This window comes from Hemiscyllium ocellatum, chromosome 17, assembly GCF_020745735.1.
Source record: "Hemiscyllium ocellatum isolate sHemOce1 chromosome 17, sHemOce1.pat.X.cur, whole genome shotgun sequence".
NCBI classification, from domain to species: Eukaryota; Metazoa; Chordata; class Chondrichthyes; order Orectolobiformes; family Hemiscylliidae; genus Hemiscyllium; species Hemiscyllium ocellatum.
The window spans coordinates 16,038,677-16,060,690 of NC_083417.1; the positions used below are offsets into that span (position 1 = coordinate 16,038,677).

General features: G+C 43.1%; 1 protein-coding gene across 3 annotated transcripts in view; it reads left to right on the forward strand.

The window, feature by feature from the left end:
- The window catches only part of LOC132823874 (meckelin-like), a 152,169-nt gene that overhangs the window by 47,914 nt on the left and 82,241 nt on the right, over positions 1–22,014 (forward strand). For all 3 annotated transcript variants that reach the window (XM_060837954.1, XM_060837953.1, XM_060837952.1), the window contains exons 2-8: positions 4,729–4,811; positions 6,220–6,301; positions 8,090–8,165; positions 10,832–10,898; positions 12,368–12,403; positions 14,309–14,380; positions 21,204–21,313. In XM_060837954.1, coding sequence (XP_060693937.1) covers positions 4,729–4,811; positions 6,220–6,301; positions 8,090–8,165; positions 10,832–10,898; positions 12,368–12,403; positions 14,309–14,380; positions 21,204–21,313 — 526 coding nt within the window. The remainder of the gene's footprint in view (positions 1–4,728; positions 4,812–6,219; positions 6,302–8,089; positions 8,166–10,831; positions 10,899–12,367; positions 12,404–14,308; positions 14,381–21,203; positions 21,314–22,014) is intronic.

Below are 22,014 nucleotides of genomic sequence, written 5' to 3' on the forward strand. Positions count from 1 at the left end.
GTTTGCAGTTGACACTAAAATGATTGGTGGACCAAAATATGCAGAAGACATTGAAAATCTGCAGAGGGATATAGGTAGGTTAAATGAGTGGGCAAGGGTCTGGCAAACGGAGTACAATTTTGGTAAATATGAGGTCATAGTTTTGGTAGGAATAGCAGCAAAATGGACTACTGTTTATGTAATAAAAAGTTGTAGCAATATACTGTGTAAAGAGAACTGGGTGCCCTTGTGCACGAATCTCGGAATGTTGGTTTGCAAGTGGAACAGATAATTAAGAAGGCTATTGGAATATTGTCCTTCATTGTTTGAGGGATGGAGTTTGAAAACATGGAGGTTATGTTGCACCTGTGTAGGGTGCTGGTGAGGCTACACCAAGAGTTCTGCTTACAATTTTGGTCTCCTTACCTGAAAAAGGATGTACTGGCACCAGCAGGGGTGCAGAGGAGATATGCTAGGTTGATTCCAGAATTGAGAAGATTGATTTATGAGGAGAGATTGAGTATACTGGGATCATACTCATTAGAATTCAGAGCAATGAGGGGGATCATATGCAAACATATAAAATTATGAAGGGAAGAGATAAGATAGAAGCAGGGAGGTTGTTTCCACTGGTGGATGAAACTAGAACTGGGGGGCAATGCTCAAAATAAGGGGAAGCAGATTTAGGACTGAGTTGAGGAGGAACTTCTTCACCCAAAAGGTCATGAATCTGTGGAAGTCCCTGCCCCGTGAAGCAGTTGAGGCTTCCTCGTTGGATGATTTTAAGGCAAAGATAGAAAGAGTTTTGAACAGTAAAGAAATTAAGGGTTATTGTGAGCAGAGCGATAAGTGGAACTGAGTCCATGGAAAGATCAGTCTTGATCTTATTGAAGAGCGAAGCAGGCTCCAGGTCCCAGATGGCCTACTCCTATTCCTAGTTCTTATGTTCTCTGAAGAGCAAGGTAATTATTTCTGGTGCTCTGACCAATGTTTATCCCTTACAAAGGCAGTTAATCTAGGTATAATCATATTGCTGAATGTCAGCTGAGCAAATTGTCTACCATGAGTCTTGCGGAGGCCAGCAATCTGACGTAAAAACAGAAAGTATTACAGAAACTCAGCAGGTCTGGCTGCATCTGAGAAACAGAGTTAAATTTTCAAGTCCAGGAAAAAAATCTTCTTCCTAATTTTTAAAAAAATTAATTGTTTGTCCAGTGGTTGTGAAACATACTAAGTAAGCATAAGTCTCTTATTAGTTATTTCTTGAATAAAATGAAGCAATAGTGCAAATGGTGCATGGCCTTTTAAAATATTGACCACAAGCTTGCAAATTTCTTGAATAAATAGGGGAAGTGAGCTGAGCAAGTAAGTTTACTGATAGAAGGAGAATTTGGAAAACACATAGCTACAAAATATTAGCTTTTGCTATCTGCTGTAATTCACTCTGCCTTTGCATTTAAAAATTTATTGTTCGGTGATATTTTGTCAGTTTCCCCAGCTGCATCAGACAATCAATGTTAAGTTAGATTAAAGGAGAGATTCTGGAAACATATCCTTCTGAAAATAATTGATTGGAGTTTTTTTCCGTTGTGGTTGCTCAACCAATTTTTTGCAATGGGAATTGATTTGTAATCAAAATGATAAGTCTGCTTATTTGAATAAGGTTTTATTTGTCACAGAGAGAATGCAACAGAGGTTTACCTTGGATGGTGATAGTGTACTGTGAGGAAATGTTGAGGAGACTGGGCCTCTACAAAATTCTAGAGTTCAGAAAGATGTGAGGTGATCTTATTGAAAGTAAAAAAAAATTCTCAGACGAGAAAGAATATTTCCCCTTGGTGAGGGGCTAAAAAGCAGAGGATGCAATCTCAGAAAAAAAATGGGTAGCCCATTTCAGAGTGGAATGAGGAGGAATTTCCTGTGAATCTTCAGAATTCTTTCCTCGGGGGACTGTGAAGACTCAATCACTCAGTGTCACAAACAACATGAGTCCCAACACTAATCAATGCGGAACACCACTGACCATGGATCTCCAATTGGAAATACACCCTTCCACCGCTACCATGTTTTCTATGCCAAGCCAATTCTGTATTGGTCTTATCAGCTCGCAATGGATTCCATTTTGACTTGACCTTCTGTATCAGCCTGCCATGAGGGACATTGTCAAAAGTCTAGCTAAAGTCTATGTACACTACATCCACCACCCTGCCTTCATCAACCATCTTTGTCACTTGCTCAAAAAAACTCAATCAAGTTTGTGAGACATGACCATCATGCATAAAGCCATGCTGTCTATTGCCAGTAAGTCTATATTTTTCCAAATGTTAATAAATCCCGCCCTAAGAATCTTCGCCAATAATTTCCCTTCCGCTGATATGAGGCTCACCAGCTTGTAATTTCAAAAATTACCTCAGTTGCCCTTCTTAAAGAAAGGAACAACATTGGCTATTCTCTGGACCCTGGCCCTCCCCGTGACTAAAGGAACAACATCGGCTGTTCTCCAGACCTTGGCCCTCCCCTGTGACTAAAGAGGATACAAAGAATTTGTACAAGGCCCCAACAATTTCCTCCCTCATCTCCCTTAGTATTCTGGGATAGATCCCATCAGATCCTGTGGAGATTTCCACCTTAACGCTTTTCAAAGTTAAAAATCACACAACACCAGGTTATAGTCCAACAGGTTTAATTGGAAGCACACTAGCTTTCGGAGCGATGCTCCTTCATCAGGTGACTATCACCTGATGAAGGAGCGTCACTCCGAAAGCTAGTGTGCTTCCAATTAAACCTGTTGGACTATAACCTGGTGTTGTGTGATTTTTAACTTTGTACACCCCAGTTCAACACTGGTATCTCCAAATCATTAATGCTTTTCATAACACCTAACACCTCCTGTTTTATATTGACATGCCCTAGAATAGTAATGTAACCCTCCTCCCCTCACCTGACACTCACCATCCACCATGTCTTTCTGTTTTGTGAATACTGATGAGAAGTATTCATTAAGTACCACCCCCCCTTCCCCTGGTTCCACACATAAATTCTCTTCTTTGTCCTTGAGTGGACCTACACTTTTCCTAATTATCCTCTCCTTATGTATGTAAAAAATGTCTTGGGATTTTTATAATCCTGTTTCCCAAAGATATTTCATGGCCTCTTTTAACCTTCCATCCCCCTTTTTAAAGTTCCTTCCTGTTTTCTTTATGTTTTTTTTGATTAGATTACTTTTTAGATTACTTACAGTGTGGAAACAGGCCCTTCGGCCCAACAAGTCCACACCGACCCGCCGAAGCGCAACCCACCCATACCCCTACATTTACCCCTTTACCTAACACTACGGGCAATTTATCCCGGCCAATTCACCTGACCCGCACATCTTTGGACTGTGGGAGGAAACCGGAGCACCCGGAGGAAACCCACGCAGACACGGGGAGAACATGCAAACTCCACACAGTTAGTCGCCTGAGTCGGGAATTGAACCGGGGTCTCCAGGCGCTGTGAGGCAGCAGTGCTAACCACTGTGCCACCGTGCCGCCCACATGTTCTTTGAGGACTCTGTTTGTTTTCAGTTTCCTGAACTTTACGTATACCTCCTTTTTCTTTTTGACTAAGCTTATAATTTCTCTTGTCATCCAAGGTTTCTGTTTCCCCCACTTTAGTATTTTCGCCTGAGGACTACTCTTATCCTTGTCCATAAGTAACTTAAAACATATGGAATTATGATTACTGTTCCAAAATGCTCCCCCACTGAAACTCTGATCATCTCATTCCCCAATATAAGGTCTAGTATGGCCTCTTCTGGTTCTGAGGAAGGGTCACTGGACCCAGAATGTTAACTTTGATTTCTCTTCACATTTGCTGTCAGACCTGCCGAGCTTTTCCAGCAACTTCTGTTTTTGTTTCTAATTTACAATCTCCGCAGATCTGAGTTCTGCCCATGTGGTCTCGCAGGATGAGCCCTCCAAGTTGTCCTCTATCAGTACAGCTGTGCTATTCCCCCACCTTTTTCATATCCCTCTCCATCTCACCTGAAACACTTGCATCCCAGAATGTTAAGCTGCCAGTCTTATCCCGCTCTCAACCTAGTCCCTGTAATAACTACAACATGATGGTTATGTGCACTAATCCATGCTCTAAGTTAATCTGTTACACTCCTCACATTGAACCAAATGCACTTCAGGCAGGCTATCCCACTGTGTTCAGTAACCCTTCCATGTCTGTTCTTCCTCTTAGCCTGACTGACCTTAGTCCCTAACTCTTCCTTGGTCACTTCACTTGCTGACCTCCTGCTTTGGTTCCCACTCGCTGGCTATACTGCATTCAGGTTTACCCAGCTCTCGTCCCTATGAGTGTGGCCTGGGCTGTGGCTTGTATTCCTGAAGTCTGGAGAGAACAAAAGAAATAAAGCACAGCTTTGCCCTGATATAAAGGGAACTTTTTAATCATGATTTGGATTTCCTCCGAAGCCCATTTCCTGAAACTAATTCGTCCGAAGAAGGGATGAGATACCTGCAATGCTAATCGTGTGCCCTCCCTTTGGCAATTTTTAATCAGGGTTGACTGAAGGGCAGCTATGGGTTTTGCATCCAGGGTTTCTCAGTAAATTAGAAGGCCAAAAAGCTTTTCAATATCAGTAACATTGGAGAGTCCAAGAATGACTGATTCTGACAGACATTTGTGATGAAAACATGATCCCATATGGCTCATCAACTGATTTAATTCATTGATAACATGTTTTCACTTCACTCCTAGGCCTCCGATGTGCCTGTAAAGATGATTATACAATGGTGGATACGGGATCCCCCAAAATACAATGTGACCCCTGCACTGGAAAGGTAAGTCAGCATAGTTAATAAATGACAACTTGCTGCTCTGTAATCGATGTTTCATCAAGTGTTTTAGTTGAAAAGTCGAGGCATTTGCAGTACAGTTGTGTGATAATCTAACTAGACACAACACAACACTGTAAACATTAGATTAATGTCGGAGCAGAAATAGACCATTCAATCCATGAGCCTGCCCCACCATTCAATGAGGTCGTGGCTAATTTTATAATCCTCAGCCCCATTTTCCTGCATTTTGCCCGTCATCATTGATTTCCTTACTGATCAAAATTCGATCTATCTTAGCCCTGAATCTACGTAATGACCCAGCCTCAGCAGTTATCTGCAGTGAACAATTCCACAGATTCTGAGAGAAGAAATTCCTCCTCAACTCTGTCTAAAATGGGTGACTTCTTTGTTCTGAAATAATGCCCTCCGGTCCTAGACTCTCCCACAGGAGGAAGCAACCTTTCTGCATTTAATTCCCCCACAGTGTTTTACAAACAGCTGAAGACTCAGCTAACCATGTTATTCAGTTGTGCTTTTAACCACTGGGTAATGTGGCAAAGGGTTGAAATTTTGGAAGGGAAACTGTTTACAGTGCAATGAGGAAAGAGTCAAGAACTGGGATAGCTCAAGCAAAGAGCTGACATGAACATGTAAGACGTAGAGGTTTCTTTCCGAACTATCTCAGTCTCTGATCCTATGTTTAGATGAAGATTTCCTTTGCCAGCCAGTTTTCCCTCCCAGTGGGACTGACATTTTGCTGCAGTTTGATTGTGTGCCATGCTGACTCCTTCTCCTCCTAGTGCCTCCTTATCTGAGTGGCCATTGTTCATGACCTTGTTTGAGTCTAGACAGTGTGCGTGGGTGGGTACCAACACAATATGGTGGTAGTGACGTCCCAGTCAGGGTCTGTTCAGTCCAAATGCAAAATCTAATCAAGTATGTCCTAGGAGGAGCAGTCAGTAGATGGCAACCAAGACTGTTAACTCTTAGGTGTCTGGTGGCTCATTTTGTCCTTATTGGGACATCAATAGATTGGACAAAGGAAGTAGAGAAGCTAATTTAAGCAAAACTAAATGTTTTGCCTAATTTACTGCTTTCTGTTGATTGCTTCTTGTCTTCCACCCCCCACACTAGCGGTCTTCTCTGTGTGGAGAATCCTTCCCATTAGATTCGTGACTGAACAACAACTGCCCATCTGCTAATATGACAAATGCTGCTAGTTTTATTCCTGCTTGTAAAATGATGCACTGTGTCGGTGATCTCAATCGCAGTGTTGGCCATGCGAATCACACGTCATAGAGGGAGAGCCCGCCCATTTCCAAGATTTCAACTGAACAGTAAAATGCATGACAATTATAAATGATATACAGATGATTAACACTGCTTTTATGATACTTTACCAACTGTGTAGAATCAAGTTGTGTCAGTGGACAAGAAGCACTGTTTGACATGTATAGACTGCCAGCTTTGTCCAAATGAAGAACATATCCGAGGTATGTTTTTGTTTTTCTTTGTTACCTTCTTGAGTGTCCGCATCCATAGGGCTGACCTTTGATGACAGTGGAGAGGTTTGCTAAGCAACATCCTGGCAAAAGTAGTGCCAACTGCAAATGTGTTGCTGGTCAAAGCACAGCAGGCCAGGCAGCATCTCAGGAATAGAGAATTCGACGTTTCAAGCATAAGCCTTTCATGCTCGAAACGTCGAATTCTCTATTCCTGAGATGCTGCCTGGCCTGCTGTGCTTTGACCAGCAACACATTTGCAGCTGTGATCTCCAGCATCTGCAGACCTCATTTTTTACTAAAAGTAGTGCCAAGCCTTCCATTCTAGAATTTCTGCCCCCAAATCCTTTGCATTGGGGATGTTTGCTGGAGTTCTTTAGAGAAGTATGGCACCCTGTCAGGGGAGGTGTCCTTTTAGTTAAGTCCTGAGACATCTTTTTGAGAGGTAATATGCCCTTTGGGAGCAGTCGGGTGTGCTGTGGGTTTGTTAAAAGTTGACAGGAATGTGCGTAAATAATGAAATGTCAAATTCTCAAGACTTTAATTCCTAGCCTTTAAATGTAAAATTTCTTGTAATCTTTTTAAAAGAAATCAGTCATGTGCCTGTTGACATAAGTCAGACCATTATTGTTATAGAACTTGTACTGTATAGATCATAAGATAAAGGAGCAACATTAGGCCATTTGGCCCAGAGTTTACTCCGCCATTCAATCATGGCTGATATGTTTCTCAGCTCCATTCTCCTGCCATCATCATGTGACCCTTGATCCCTTCACTAATCAAGAACCTATCTATATCTGTCTTAATTACATTCAGTGACTAAAAATGGAATAATGTAAGATAGGTGGACTTCAGGTTGGTTCCACAGGTCAGTACAACATCGAGGGCTGAAGAGCTTGTACTGCGCTATAATGTTCTATGTCCTGTGACTTGGCCTCCCCAGCCTTCTGTGGCAATGAGTTCTACAGGTTAACCACTCTGACTGATTTCACATCCAGTCCAAGTTTGCAGGTTTATGAACAATTCCAAATGGTGTGAAGTCTTTGTGGGACTATGAATACAAATAAGTGTTTATATAAGGGATAAAGACATTGAAGAAAGTTAAGTGTAACTAATGGGTTTTTAACATTGCAAGTCTTTTCAAATACAGTAGTGAATTACACTTAGAACTTGATTTTGTTTAATCTCAGCCTGGGTCCTGGGGTCTGCTGATGGTAGGTATTAGGTGAGTTGGCATGGAGAGTGTCAGGGCAATGGTAGTGGATGAGGAAGCATGGATTGGTGTGAATTGACAGTATTTTGTCACGGGTGTTTTAAAGGGCCATAGGAGTGTGAGTACACAGGCATAAGATTGGAATGGAAGTTATGAGGGGCTGTTGGGGGTTGGAGGTGTTGAGGTGGCATGGATTGGAATAGATGATGCACAGGGGTGTGAAGTGTGAGGATGTTTTTGGTTCTATTGTTTTCTCACCTGGTAAGGCTAGCTCAGCACAGTGATGGGGAGGTGGCAGTGTGTGTGGCCAGGTGTAGGGTGGACTGACAGGCAGGAATTCTATTGACATGTATCTCCTAGAGTCTCCTGACTCTGGAGTGAAAATCCAGGCCATTATTTCCAAGAGCATTTAGAATTAGACCAGAGCACAAAAGTTAAGAGAGAAACATTTACAACTTTTGTTTATGTTTGAAATTCTCATACTGATGGGGTGAGAAAAATGCTTACATTCAGGAATTCTGTGCAATTTGGAATTGTAAAGAATGCACAGTGTTTTCTTTTTACAGTGGAAGACTTCTCCAATAACACAGCAAGCTGTGATCCCTGTCCCAAAAATACGACACCAAATGCTTTGGGAAATATGTAAGTGTCTCACCCTCAATGTTTGTTCATGTCAGAACTTGTCCATAAACATGGCCAAGCCGTTGATGATGTTCTTAGCTTCTTCTTAAAGTTTATCGTTGTGTAATATTTCCTCCCCTTTACTTCTTTTCCACATACCTCACTTCCCCCAATGAAATGTTGACTCTGTCTGTTGTATGGTCCCATATACTTTGGCTCACGTTCTGTATTTCCCCAGTGTGGCTTAACTGCATAAGAGTCAGTAAATATTGAGTAATGTTTGTGTTATACTAGTGTGAAGCTGTTGGTTACAGACATGGACTTTTCAATCAGGAATCACTAGTTAAAGCAGACCAACAGCACTTACTGAATCTGGGAGCTTAAGACCAGGGGGTGCTGATTGTGTGCAATGGTTCATTTGGAAACCTTCTTGCTGTTGAGTTACATCCCACTGCAGGACCTGGGGACAAAATCAAGGCCAATGGTGTAGGACTGAGGGAGTGCTGCACTGTAAAGGTCACATCTTTCAGATAAGCTGTTAAACTGAGTGCCTTCATCAGTGAACACAGCGTATTCTACGTTGCTGTTTTGAAAAAAAAGAGCCATGGAATTTTCATGAGTGATCTAACCAATATTTTTTTCTGAATGGGGGTGTTTGTGTGTGCTACACTTTGTACGTTACAGCACTTCGAAAGGACTTTTTATAGTTCATTCCCATGACATGAGCGTCGCTGGCTGGCCAGTATTTATTGCCTATTCCTAGTTGCCCTTGAGAAGGTGCTTTCTTGACCCACTGTAGTCCATTTGGTGAGACGGAACAACAGTGTGCCTTTAGGGAGGGAATTCCAGGAACTTCATCCAGTGACAGTGAAGGGGTGGCGATATATTTCCAAGCCAGGAAGGTGAGTGGTTTGGAAGGGAACTTGCAGGTGGTGGTATTCCCATGAATCTACTGCAGATATCATTCTAGCTGGAAGTGGTCATGGATTTAGAAGATGTTGTCGAAGGATCTTTAGTGAATTTCTGCAGCGCACCTTGTGGATAGATATACCTTGCTGCTGCTGATTGTTGATGGTGAGTGGAGTGAATGCTTGTGGATGTGGTGCCAGTCAAGTGGGCTGCTTTGTGCTGGATGGTGTCAAGTCAAGAGTGTGGTACTGGAAAAATACAGCAGGTCAGACAGTGTCCAAGGAGCAGGAGAATTGACCTTCAGTGCTCGAAACGTCAATTCTCCTGCTCTTCGGATGCTGCCTAACCTGCTGTGCTTTTCCAGCACCACACTCTCAACTCTAATCTCCAACATCTGCAGTCCTCACTTTCGCCTGGATGGTGTCAAGGGCCATTGCCTGGTAATTGTGCTATACCTATGTTACTTGCCACTTGTCAACCCCAAGCTGAGTATTGTCCCGGCCTTGCTACACTTGGACCTGTTTCATATCTGAGAAACTTATCAACTACAGCGCACTATGAAACATTCTATTGGTCATAAAAGGTGGAATGTAAATACAAGCATTCTTTTTAGATTAACATTAGCAGAGGAATCGTCTTACATTTGAAAAAGACAATAGTGTGAGACCTTCGTTTTGAACATTGAGATGTTTGAACATGTTAATTAACTATCCTGAGTGCTCCCTGTGCACTGCATTCCTCTGTTCTTAGTTCAACTCCATGCAGGGTACAAATCTGGGATATTCTGGGTCTGTAGCTTACTAGGTGCTATATATTGTTGCTAATGCTAATGTTGGTCACTATTATAGTCGTATCTTGTCAGTTGGGAAATCTGATGTGGATAATTGTATTTTTGATTAATAACAGTAAGAAGTGGGAGATAGATGCTTGAATGGGCCAACAAATGTGCACCCTTTATCTTTTTTTGGTAAATTGCAAAACAAGTGTGTGAATTTTTTGGTCAGAATGGGTGCTTTGTTTCCTTGTTTACTCAACTCTGATGCTGGAGAGTCAGAGTTGAAAAGTGTGGCGCTGGAAAAGCACAGCAGGTCAGGCAGCACCCAGGGAGCAGGCATAAACCCCGAAAAGTTGATTTTCCTGCTCCTCAGATGCTGCCTGGATTGCTGTGCTTTTCCAGCGCCACACTTTTCCACTCTGCTTTGTTTCCTCGTTTCCTCAATGGTGGTAGATATTTCGTTCGGTAAATGTATGCAAATTACATTATGTCTTTTGCATTTACTGAATGGGTGTTTTTTAAATGAAAATTCATGCATGGGCCGAAAATGGTATTGCCAATAGCCACATTTATGACTAGTCAGCAATCTCTATAGGGCAGGACTGGCAAGCTTGGTGATTAAACATGGAGAATTTCCAAAATTACGGATCTGAGTGGAGTTTGATTATCACAAGAAGTTCCCAAATACCAATCATGATGAAGCCACCAGGAGAAAATTGCAGAAATACTGAAAAGTCTTGGAACAGGGTAAGACTGTAATTATTTGAGAGGCAGCCAAACAATGCCAAGCCTTCTTTATCAAACGAGAAGAATGAAAAATAGTTTGTTGGGATGTTAACGAGTGGAAGTGGATTCTTTTCCGTGCAGTAATAGTAATAGCACTGTCTAGTTATATGGAAAAGCAAATTGGCTTATCGTTTTGTGTGTCTTGTTTGTTAGCTGTACTAATAATAGACTCTGGATTAGTTCCAGTTTTATGCATTTCATTTTATTTCTCTGCTAGGTGCACACGCTGTCACGAAACTTTCATTCATGCAAATGGTGGCTGTACCTGTCCTTCTTCCCTCTCAGTAAGTGGTTTGCTGTTGGCTGGAATCAACAGAGCACCTGTGTAAAGCCAGTATTACACACATAGGGTGAACATACATATACCCAAAATACACCTGCATTTCACAAAGCAGATTCTGTCCAGTATGAGGCAATATCAAAAACATGGAAATTTCAGCATTTCCTCACAAGAACAAAGCAGACTATCTGATAAAAAGTGTACAAAATGTATGAAAGAGCACTATCGAGGATATGGAAGCTTGTCATTCCAGTACTGGAGGGTCTAATGCTGCAAGAATAAATGGAAGATTTAGTACAGAGAGGGAATTTATATCCTGTTCTTTGAAGACGTGGGATTTTGTTTGTGTTGGAAGTTGAGCTACAAGCAATGTCAAGGTTTAACATTTAGGATTAAGTTGAGGATGAATGATGGGTTGATAAAGCTAATAAGAAAAGTTGCCTTGCAGGGAAGTTAAATGCTGATATGGGGCTAGCTTTTACATCAAGGCAGACTCCCGGAAATTTCGAGGCTGAGTCCACCTCCTCTAGGCTAGCCTGTCCCCACTTCAACTTTTCAGGTGATGGCCCTTTAATTCTTAATGAGTATGAGGTGGGACTTCTGTTGCCCCGCCTGCTAGAGCAGCCAGCCAATCGGGACGCTGGTGGCTCTGCACACTGGTACTGCAAGCAGTTATGGTGGGCCCATTCAGCAGTAGATCCAGAGCCATCTGAGATTATTCTGGGACTAGAATAACAGTGAAGTAGGGGAGGGAGTTTCTGGGCATATCATGCTGGGCAAAGATAAAGGGAAAGGATGGATGTAGGGAGGCAAAACTATAGGAAAGGGTCCTCAGATTCACACAAGGACTTGAGATTAAGTCTGACAGGTTACACACTGGGGACAGGCTAGTCTGATATAATTGGTAATGAGATGAGGCCCCTAACTTTTGCCAACTTTGGGTTGCATTGGGCAGACAATACAGCTAGCTCTGAAGAAGGATAATTGGATTCAAAACATTGTTTCTGCTTTCTCTCCACAGATGCTGCCAGACCGCTGAATTATTTTCCAGCAATTTTCTGTTTTTGAATGAAAAAGAATGAAGTACTAGATAATAAGATTGGAAATGTTTCATTACAAACATTGAATAAGGATGCAAATTCACTTTATCCCTGATCAAATTGGCCTCCCGACATCTCTGTACCAAGTTCACAGGAACAATTCGAAAATAAGATCAAATCATGTCTCCCAATCCTTGATACATGAACTGTAGAACATATATTATCCTTAAAGTTATACATTGTTCCTGATTAGATAATCTTGCTCACACTTGTTTTTGTTTGTGTGGTGTCTGAAATAACAAGGTATAATTAATGTTACTGAACTCCAAACTAATGTGCACCTAAAATTGCAATCTTTGAATGGTCAGATTTACATGATGATAAGTTTGTTATTTTGTCATACTCTGTAATTAATTTCTGACTTTCCTTTCAGAAAGGAGGCCTCTGTTTTAAAAACACTGAATTGCCAGTAAGCATTTACTTATTTTTTAAACATAGAACAACTGGGTTCAAAACGGCAGCCAAACATTAGAATCTGAATCTCTGTTTTGTATTTAATTTATAAGCAAAATCATTTGGCACTCAATATATAACTATGAATGGTCAGTCTTTGAGGTTCCTTTGGATAGAGATCAACAAATCTTTGGTCATTACAGACATGAGGTTGTTGGAGGGGAGGAAGGATGGGAGAGTGGAGCTGAGCCAGTTGATCAACCATACCCTTATTGACCATAAGACCATAAGACATAGGAATGGAAGTAAGGCCATTCGGCCCATCGAGTCCACTCCACCATTTAATCATGGCTGATGGGCATTTCAACTCCACTTACCCGTATCCTCCCCGTAGCCCTTAATTCCTTGTGACATCAAGAATTTATGAATCTCTGCCTTGAAGACATTTAGCGTCCCGGCCTCCACTGCACTCTGCGGCAATGAATTCCACAGGCCAACCACTCTGGCTGAAGAAATGTCTCCACATTTCTGTTCTGAATTGACCCCCTCTAATTTTAAGGCTGTGCCCACGTGTCCTAGTCTCCCCGCCTAACGGAAACAATTTCTTAGCGTCCACCCTTGAATAGCAAACCAGACTCACGAGATGTGATGGTCGAGACTTGTTCTCATAACCTTATCTGAAATGAATACTTTTGGATTTGGCTGTGATGGTTTGATCATCCTGTGCTTCCATAATGAGAGCGATGGCCTCTCTCTCTCTCTCTCTCTCTCTCTCTGTCTACGCCCCTTGTGTCTGTGGTGTTTCTGTTATTGCCAATACTTCAAAGGCGTTTTCTGGTCAATGATTTTCTTATGAGACCTGGCTCCTTGACATTCCAATGGAAGCCTGTAGTTAACAGTGGCCAGCGGTGGCTTGAATTCACTTCACCTCTTTTTCTTGGCTCTCAGCTAGAAGATTCATTGATTGACGAGGGTAGAAGAGCCTCAATTGACATCACAGTCCGAGCTTTTGAAACGAGAATGGATGACTGTCAACAATGTTCAGTTTTCAAAATGAAAGTTAGAATTTTTGGTGTGGTAGACTCTGATGGTTTGGCTTGTAAATGTTTCGCTTCAATCTGAGCCAAACAGAGGAGCAGAAAGATTCGTGAAATAACCAAACTCAGAAAGGAGGGTATTTTTGGGGTTATGTTCAGCTTCATTGCTTCCAGTCTAAGTAAGGAAAATGCAACTAAATAAGTTAATGACACCTTTATTGAGGAGATATAGCATCATGGATGTTTACAGATCAATCAATATCCAGCTTGCATCGCCTTCCTGTCCAGAAAAATCAGGAGGTTAATGAATCAGGTTTGGTTTTGCACCCTCCGTGAAATTTAATCCTCAATATCTTGCAGCTCTTTACTAACTCTTGTTAGACAGAGAGAACCCATGGCACTGGGTGGAAATGGGAATCAAACTTGTTTGAGTTCTCCCTCAACCCCCCCACACTGGCACAGCCCCCGACCCCACATTGTCTCTGGGCTCAGGTGACTAATATCGCAGATAAAGTAGCTGAGTACAGCACCAGACAAAAAGCTAGCACAAGGCAAGTGCTAGGAGAAAGTGAGGACTGCAGATGTTGGAGATCAGAGCTGAAAATGTGTTGCTGGAAAAGCGCAGCAGGTCAGGCAGCATCCAAGGAACAGGAAATTCGACGTTTCGGGTATAAGCCCTTCATCAGGAAGGGCTTATGCCCGAAACGTCGAATTTCCTGTTCCTTGGATGCTGCCTGACCTGCTGCGCTTTTCCAGCAACACATTTTCAGCAAGGCAAGTGCTAGCCTATTGTACCCAGAGTTGAACAGGGCGGGGAGATTAAAGCCAACTTGTGAACTACTGCTTCTGGTTTAAAATTAATCTTTGGTAATATTTTGTTTCAGTCTCAAACAGGAAGTGTTCCAGATTCTATTTGGTATGAAACACATCTTCAAGCAAGTTATCTGGCATGCTCAGTAAGTTGTGGCTTTCAAATCACAAATTACCTGATGTGTTTGAGTTCTTATTCTTTGACAGAATGCGGGCTTTGCCCTTATAGATTATTCCTAATTGCTCTAATGGTGCTGGTGAACTGCCATCATAGACCATTGAAGTCCATGTTGTGTAGTACTGGATGTGGGAAGGGTCTACCTCAGGCCTTTGAGATTTTTCAAAATTGTTTAAAAGAATCCAAAAAAAAGTCCTCATTCCTCATACCCTTACCTCCTGCACAAACACTCACCCACTTTATCCCTCATACCCACCTATGCCAACCTTTGTTCTCTCTACCCACCTCCACAACCCATTATAGCAACTACGCTAACTTAATGCCAACTCACAACTCATGCCCCATGTTTTTATATGTCCCATACCTTTTGCACTTGCATTTTGCTTAATATCTACCCTAGACAAGATGGCAGGATGCAGACTGTGATTAACTAAACTTTGTAAATGTCTATTAATGAATTCACTGTTTTAAAAAGAAATACCCTTATTGACAGAAAAAGAAACATTTGCTACATTTAACTTCCTTTAATCCTTCATATAAAAACATTTAAATTTACTGTCCAACTTGAAACGTTTCTAAGCATTTGGAGCAAGAACATAGAACAAAGAACAATACAGCACAGAACAGGCCCTTCGGCCCACGATGTTGTGCCGAACATTTGTCCTAGCTTAAGCACCTATCCATGTACCTATCCAATTGCCGCTTAAAGGTCACCAATAATTCTGATTCTGCCACTCCCACAGGCAGCGCATTCCATGCCCCCACCACTCTCTGGGTAAAGAACCTACCCCTGACATCCCCCCTATACCTTCCACCCTTCACCTTAAATTTATGTCCCCTTGTAACACACTGTTGTATCCAGGGAAAAAGTCTCTGTCTGTATACTCTATCTATTCCCCTGATCATCTTATAAACCTCTATCAAGTCACCCCTCATCCTTCGCCGTTCCAACGAGAAAAGGCCTAGCACTCTCAACCTATCCTCGTACGACCTATTCTCCATTCCAGGCAACATCCTGGGAAATCTCCTCTGCACCCTCTCCAAAGCTTCCACATCTTTCCTAAAGTGAGGCGACCAGAACTGCACACAGTACTCCAAATGTGGCCTTACCAAGGTCCTGTACAGCTGCAACATCACCTCACGACTCTTGAATTCAATCCCTCTGCTAATGAACACTAATACACGATAGGCCTTCTTACAAGCTCTATCCACCTGAGTGGCAACTTTCAAAGATCTATGAACATAGACCTCAAGATCCCTCTGCTCCTCCACCTTACTAAGAACCCTACCGTTAAACCTGTATTCCGCATTCTTCTTTGTTCTTCCAAAATGGACAACCTTATACTTGACAGGGTTGAACTCCACCAATTTTCGTATCGTCTGCAAATTTACTGACCCACCCTTCAACTCCCTTTTCCACGTCATTAATAAAAATTACAAACAGCAGAGGACCCAGAACTGATCCCTGCGGAACTCCACTTGTAACTGGGCTCCAGGCTGAGTATTTACCATCTACCACCACTCTCTGACTTCGACCGGTTAGCCAGTTCTCTATCCAACTGGCCAAAATTCCCACTATCCCATGCCTCCTGACTTTCCGCATAAGCCTACTATGGGGAATCTTATCAAATGCCTTACTAAAATCCATGTACACTACATCCACTGCTCTACCCTCATCCACATGCTTGGTCACTTCCTCAAAGAATTCAATAAGACTTGTAAGGCAAGACCTACCCCTCACAAATCCGTGTCTTTCCAGATACTCATAAATCGTATCCCTCAGTACCCTTTCCATTACTTCGCCTACCACCGACGTAAGACTAACTGGCCTGTAATTCCCGGGGTTATCCCTATTCCCTTTTCTGAACAGGGGCACAACATTCGCCACTCTCCAGTCCCATGGCACCACCCCCGTTGAGAGTGAATACGAAAAGAACATTGCCAACCGCTCTGCAATTTCCTCTCTTGCTTCCCACATATTCCTAGGATATATCCCGTCAGGCCCGGGGGACTTGTCTATCTTCAAATTTTTCAAAATGCCCAACACATCTTCCTTCCTAACAAGTATCTCCTCTAGCTTACCAGTCCATTTCATACTCTCCTCTTCAACAATATGGTCCCTCTCATTTGTAAATACTGAATAAAAGTGCTCATTCAAGACCTCTCCTATCTGATCCGACTCAATGCACAATCTCCCACTACTGTCTTTGATCGGACCTACCCTCGTTCTCGTCATTCTCATGTTTCTCACATACGCATAAAATGCCTTGGGGTTATCCTTAATCCTCCCCGCCAAAGATTTTTCATGCCCTCTCTTAGCTCTCCTAAGCCCTTTCTTCAGCTCCCTCCTGGCTATCCTGTATCTCTCCAATGCTCTGTCTGAACCTTGTTTCCTCAACCTTATGTAAGCCTCCTTCTTCCTCTTTACTAGACATTCAAGCTCCCTCGTCAACCAAGGTTCCCTCACACGACCATCTCTTTCCTGCCTGACAGGTACATACATATCAAGGACACACTGTATCTGTTCCTTGAAAAAGTTCCACATTTCAATGACATCCTTCCCTGACAGCCTATGCTCCCAACTTATGCTCCTCAGATCCTGTCTTGCAGCATCGTATTTACCCTTCTCCCAATTGTAAAACCTACCCTGTTGCACACACCTATCTCTCTCCATAACCAAGGTGAAAGTCACAGAATTGTGGTCACCATCACCAAAATGCTCACCCACTAACAAGCCCATCACTTTTTGTCCCGGTTCGTTACCAAGTACCAAATCCAATATGGCCTTCCCTCTGGTCGGACAATCTACATACTGAGTTAGAAAAGCTTCCTGGACACACTGCACAAACACCGCCCCGTCCAATCTACTTGATCTAAAAAGCTTCCAATCAATATTTGGGAAGTTGAAATCGCCCATGACTACTACCCTGTGGCTTCTGCACCTTTCCAAAATCTGTTTCCCAATCTGTTTCTCCACATCTCTGCTGCTATTGGTGGGCCTATAGTAAACACCCAACAAGGTGACTGCTCCTTTCCTATTTCTGACTTCAGCCCATACTATCTCCAAAGGCAGATCCCGCTCAAACTGCCTTTCTGCAGCCATTATACCATTTCTAATTCGCAATGCCACACCCTCTCCTTTTTTACCACCCTCCCTAATCTTACTGAAACATCTGTAACCAGGAACCTCCAACAACCATTCCTGTCCCTCTTCTATCCACGTTTCTGTGATGGCCACAACATCGTAGTCCCAAGTACCGATCCACGCCTTAAGTTCACCTACCTTATTTCTGATACTCCTTGCGTTGAAGTATACACACTTGAACCCATCTCTGTGTCCGCAAGTATTCCCTGTCAGTGCTACCTTCTCCACAGCCTACATTCTTGGATATCCCGAAAAACAGCTAACCTACTTGCTGGACTACAAGTCCGGTCCCATCCCTCTGCCAAATTAGTTTAAATCCCCCCCACCCCCCGAAGAGTGCTAGCAAACCTACCTCCCAGGATATTGGTGCCCTTCTGGTTCAGGTGCAACCCGGCCTGCTCATACAGGTCCCACCTTCCCCAGAATGCAGTCCAATTGTCCAAATACCTGAAGCCCTCCCTCCTACACCATCCTTGCAGCCACGTGTTCAACTGCACTCTCTCCCTATTGCTTGCCTCACTGTCACGTGGCACCGGCAACAACCCAGAGATGACGACTCTGTCCGTCCTAGCTTTTAGCTTCCAGCCTAATTCCCTGAGCTCCTGAATGACCTCCCCACCGCTCTTCCTACCTATGTCATTGGTGCCAATGTGCACCATGACTTCTGGCTGCACACCCTCCCCCTTAAGGATTCTGAAAACACGGTCCAAGACGTCTCGGACTCTGGCACCCGGGAGGCAACAAACCAACCGAGAGTCTTGCCCATGTCCACAGAACTGCCTGTCTGTCCCTCTAACTGTAGAGTCTCCTATAACTAGCGCTCTCCTCCTCTCCCTCCTTCCCTTCTGAGCCTCAGAGCCGGACCTCGTGCCAGAGACCTGCAGCTTACCCCTGCTAGGCCGTCCCCCCCAACAGTATCCAAAGCAGTATACTTACTGTTGAGGGGAACGACCACAGGGGATCCCTGCACTGCCTGCTTCCTCCCCTTCCCACCTCTAACTGTTACCCAGCTACCTCTGTTCTCTGGAGTAACTACGTCCCTGTAGCTTCTATCTATCACCCTCTCAGCCTCTCGAATAATTCTCAGTTCATCTAACTCCAGCTCCAGTTCCCTAACGCGGTCTGTGAGGAGCTGGAGCTGGCTGCAGTTCCTGCAGGTGAAGTCGGCAGGAGTATCGGTGGTCACCCCTACCTCAAACATCCTGCAAGAGGAACACTCAACTGCCTGCACTGCCATATCTCTACACTTAGTCTCCAAAACAAGAACACTAAGTAACTTGCCTTTTTTTTAGGTTAGAGGAGGAGGATGGGAGACACTACACCTGTAGTGTCTCGGGTTCCTTCTCCATTCAAATAACAATCAATTACCTTCCCGACCAGCTTTGCGCTCCGACTTCACTTCCGCCCAGCTCGTGCCACTCTCTGCTGCGAAAAGCTGTGCTGACAAACGCTCCACTGTGATAATGATAGGTTGTGATATCAGTTATGCAATATAAATCCCATAATTCCCTCAGGCTCATGTCAACAAGCAGTGTGAAACAGCAAGCTCTGATTTTAGTTTCAGAATCCAGACATTTTTTTTAAAGCTGAGACATTTCATTTCCTTGACAGCCTGGCAGTTTCAAAGAATGAATTTGATAATTCCCTTGAAAGCTTAACATTCCATATTTCCTTCCTGATATATCTAAAGGATACTTAGTGTTTAGATATCCCACCAGTGAAATCGAACTCAAGGCAGCTACAATTTTATATGTGCAGCTTTCTCCATAAACCACAGCTGTACAAAGTGTAACCTGCCTGCTCTCTCCTGCCCCACACTGTGTCTTCACAAAACTTCAGTCCAACATGTTTCAATTAGGAATAAATTTTTCAACATGTTTTCTCAGAGTGAGCAAGGTTTGATTCAATAAATATGATCTGCAATCTCCTGAAACAGATGATACGAAGAGAGGATAAACATTATGACCAATCAGGGAATGAATTTAAGGCTGAACACTCTGTACGTTTCTTAGTACACAGAACAGTACAGCACAGAACAGGCCCTTCAGCCCACGATGTTGTGCCGACCACTGATCCTCATGTATGCACCCTCAAATTTCTGTGACCATATGCATGTCCAGTAGTCTCTTAAATGTCCCCAATGACCTTGCTTCCACAACTGCTGCTCTCGCAACACACTGTGTAAAGAACCCGCCTCTGACATCCCTTCTATACTTTCCTCCAACCAGCTTAAAACTATGAACCCTCGTGTTAGTCATTTCTGCCCTGGGAAATAGTCCCTGGCTATTGACTCTATCTATGCCTCTCATTATCTTGTACACCTCAATTATGTCTCCTCTCCTCCTTCTTTTCTCCAATGAAAAAAGGCCGAGCTCAGTCAACCTGTCTTCATAAGATAAGCCCTCCAGCCCAGGCGGCTTCCTGGTAAACCTCCTCTGAACCCTCTCCAAAGGATCCACATCTTTCTTATAATAGGGCGATCGGAACTGGACGCAGTATTCCAAGTGCGGTCTAACCAAAGTTTTATAGAGCTACAACAAGATCTCATGACTCTTAAACTCAATCCCACTGGTAATGAAAGCCAAAACACCATATGCTTTCTTAACAACCCAGTCTACTTGGGTGGCAATTATAAGGGATCTATGTACCTGCACACCAAGATCCCTCTGTTCCTCCACACTGCCAAGAATCTTATCCTTAATCCTGTACTCAACTTTCAAATTCGACCTTCCAAAATGCATCACCTCGCATTTATCCAGGTTGAACTCCATCTGCCACCTCTCAGCCCATCTCTGCATCCTGTCAATGTCCCACTGCAGCCTACAACAGTCCTCTATACTGTCAACGACACCTCCAACCTTTGTGTCATCTGCAAACTTGCTGACCCATCCTTCAATCCCCTCATCCAAGTCATTAATAAAAATTACAAACAGTAGAGGCCCAAGGACAGAGCCCTGTGGAACACCACTCAACACTGACTTCCAGGCAGAATATTTTCCTTCTACTACCACTCGCTGTCTTCTGTTGGCCAGCCAATTCTGTATCCAGACAGCTAAGTTCCCCTGTATCCCATTCCTCCTGACTTTCTTAATGAGCCTACCATGGGGAACCTTATCAAATGTCTTGCTGAAGTCCATATATACCACATCCACATCTCGACCCTTATCAACCTTTCTAGTCACATCCTCAAAGAACTTGATAAGGTTTGTGAGGCATGACCTGCCCCTCACAAAGCCGTGAATGGTTGATCTTTAATTATTCTATAATATTGACTAACAGATTACTTCCCAACATTCTGTCTCACAATATATCTTTTTTTTCAAAATTGCAGAAGTCTGTTTTGTCATTGAGAAACATGTGGTTATTACAAGTTTGCATCACCCTGAGCCTGTGCATTTCTGTGTCCCTTTGAACGATGTGGGACTGCTGAACAGCATGGGGATTTGGCTATCTCTTACCCAGTTCTGATGTGGTTTCCCATGAAAACCAGTTGGGAAAATTAATGCCAATTTTGGTTTTGCAACCCTCCCTTTCACAAATTGGGTTGAGTCGTCACTTCTTTCATCGTCATATTATACAATGTGAAGCTTTTCTAAGTGGAAACTAAAAGTCTTTTTTCTAACAAGAGTTTTTTTTTCACAACAAGATTTACAGTAACCAGACAGCCTGCCAGCTGCTCACTAACTTGGTGGTGTTGAGTGTGAACACCTTAGTCGATGGTGAGGCCTACATTCTATATAAAGAGTTAAAATCCAGGTCAGTAAAACATCTTCGCTGCTCTCCTTCAGATGCCACAAATTTCGGTCTCTAATTTAATAAATCGTGCGTAATATCATACAGTTATCACTCCCTTCCTGTGATTATTAAGGGATAGTTTCTTGGTACCAGTCAAAGTAACTATTCTTCACATGTGAGTCCAGAGAGCAAGTATTCTGAACCATCGCCGCCAAGCCCAGTCACCTGAATGAGAAGGTCACTGGGTTCAGGAACTGAAGCCAATTATAGTGCCCCCAGATGGCTGAACACAGGTACTGCAGAATCAGTGTTTTGGCAGGGGGTGGGGAGCAGAAAGCGTAGGCGATGGATTGTTGGAGTTTCCTGACACAGTTCCCATCAGCAACATCAATGGTGATTTCTCTTCCTTCGAATGGAAAAATCAGAGGACGGGACCAGCGTTTGGATTTGCAGTGGGTTTGCAGAGGTTGGCGTGCAGAATTCCCATGTGCCCTCCCAGCCAATGCTGAGGTGCTGTAACAAATGAATCACTCAATCAATGACTGTGATACATTTTGCTTCTTTCCACGGTATATCAATCAATTAAGATTAGAAGTCCCTCTTATCGTGAAAAAACAATGACTGGGCTGTCCAGAAAACAGCCTTCTGGATTGGCACCATCTTCACCATTCCACTTCCTCCATCTCTGACACACAGCAGTGTGTACCATCTACAAATGTACT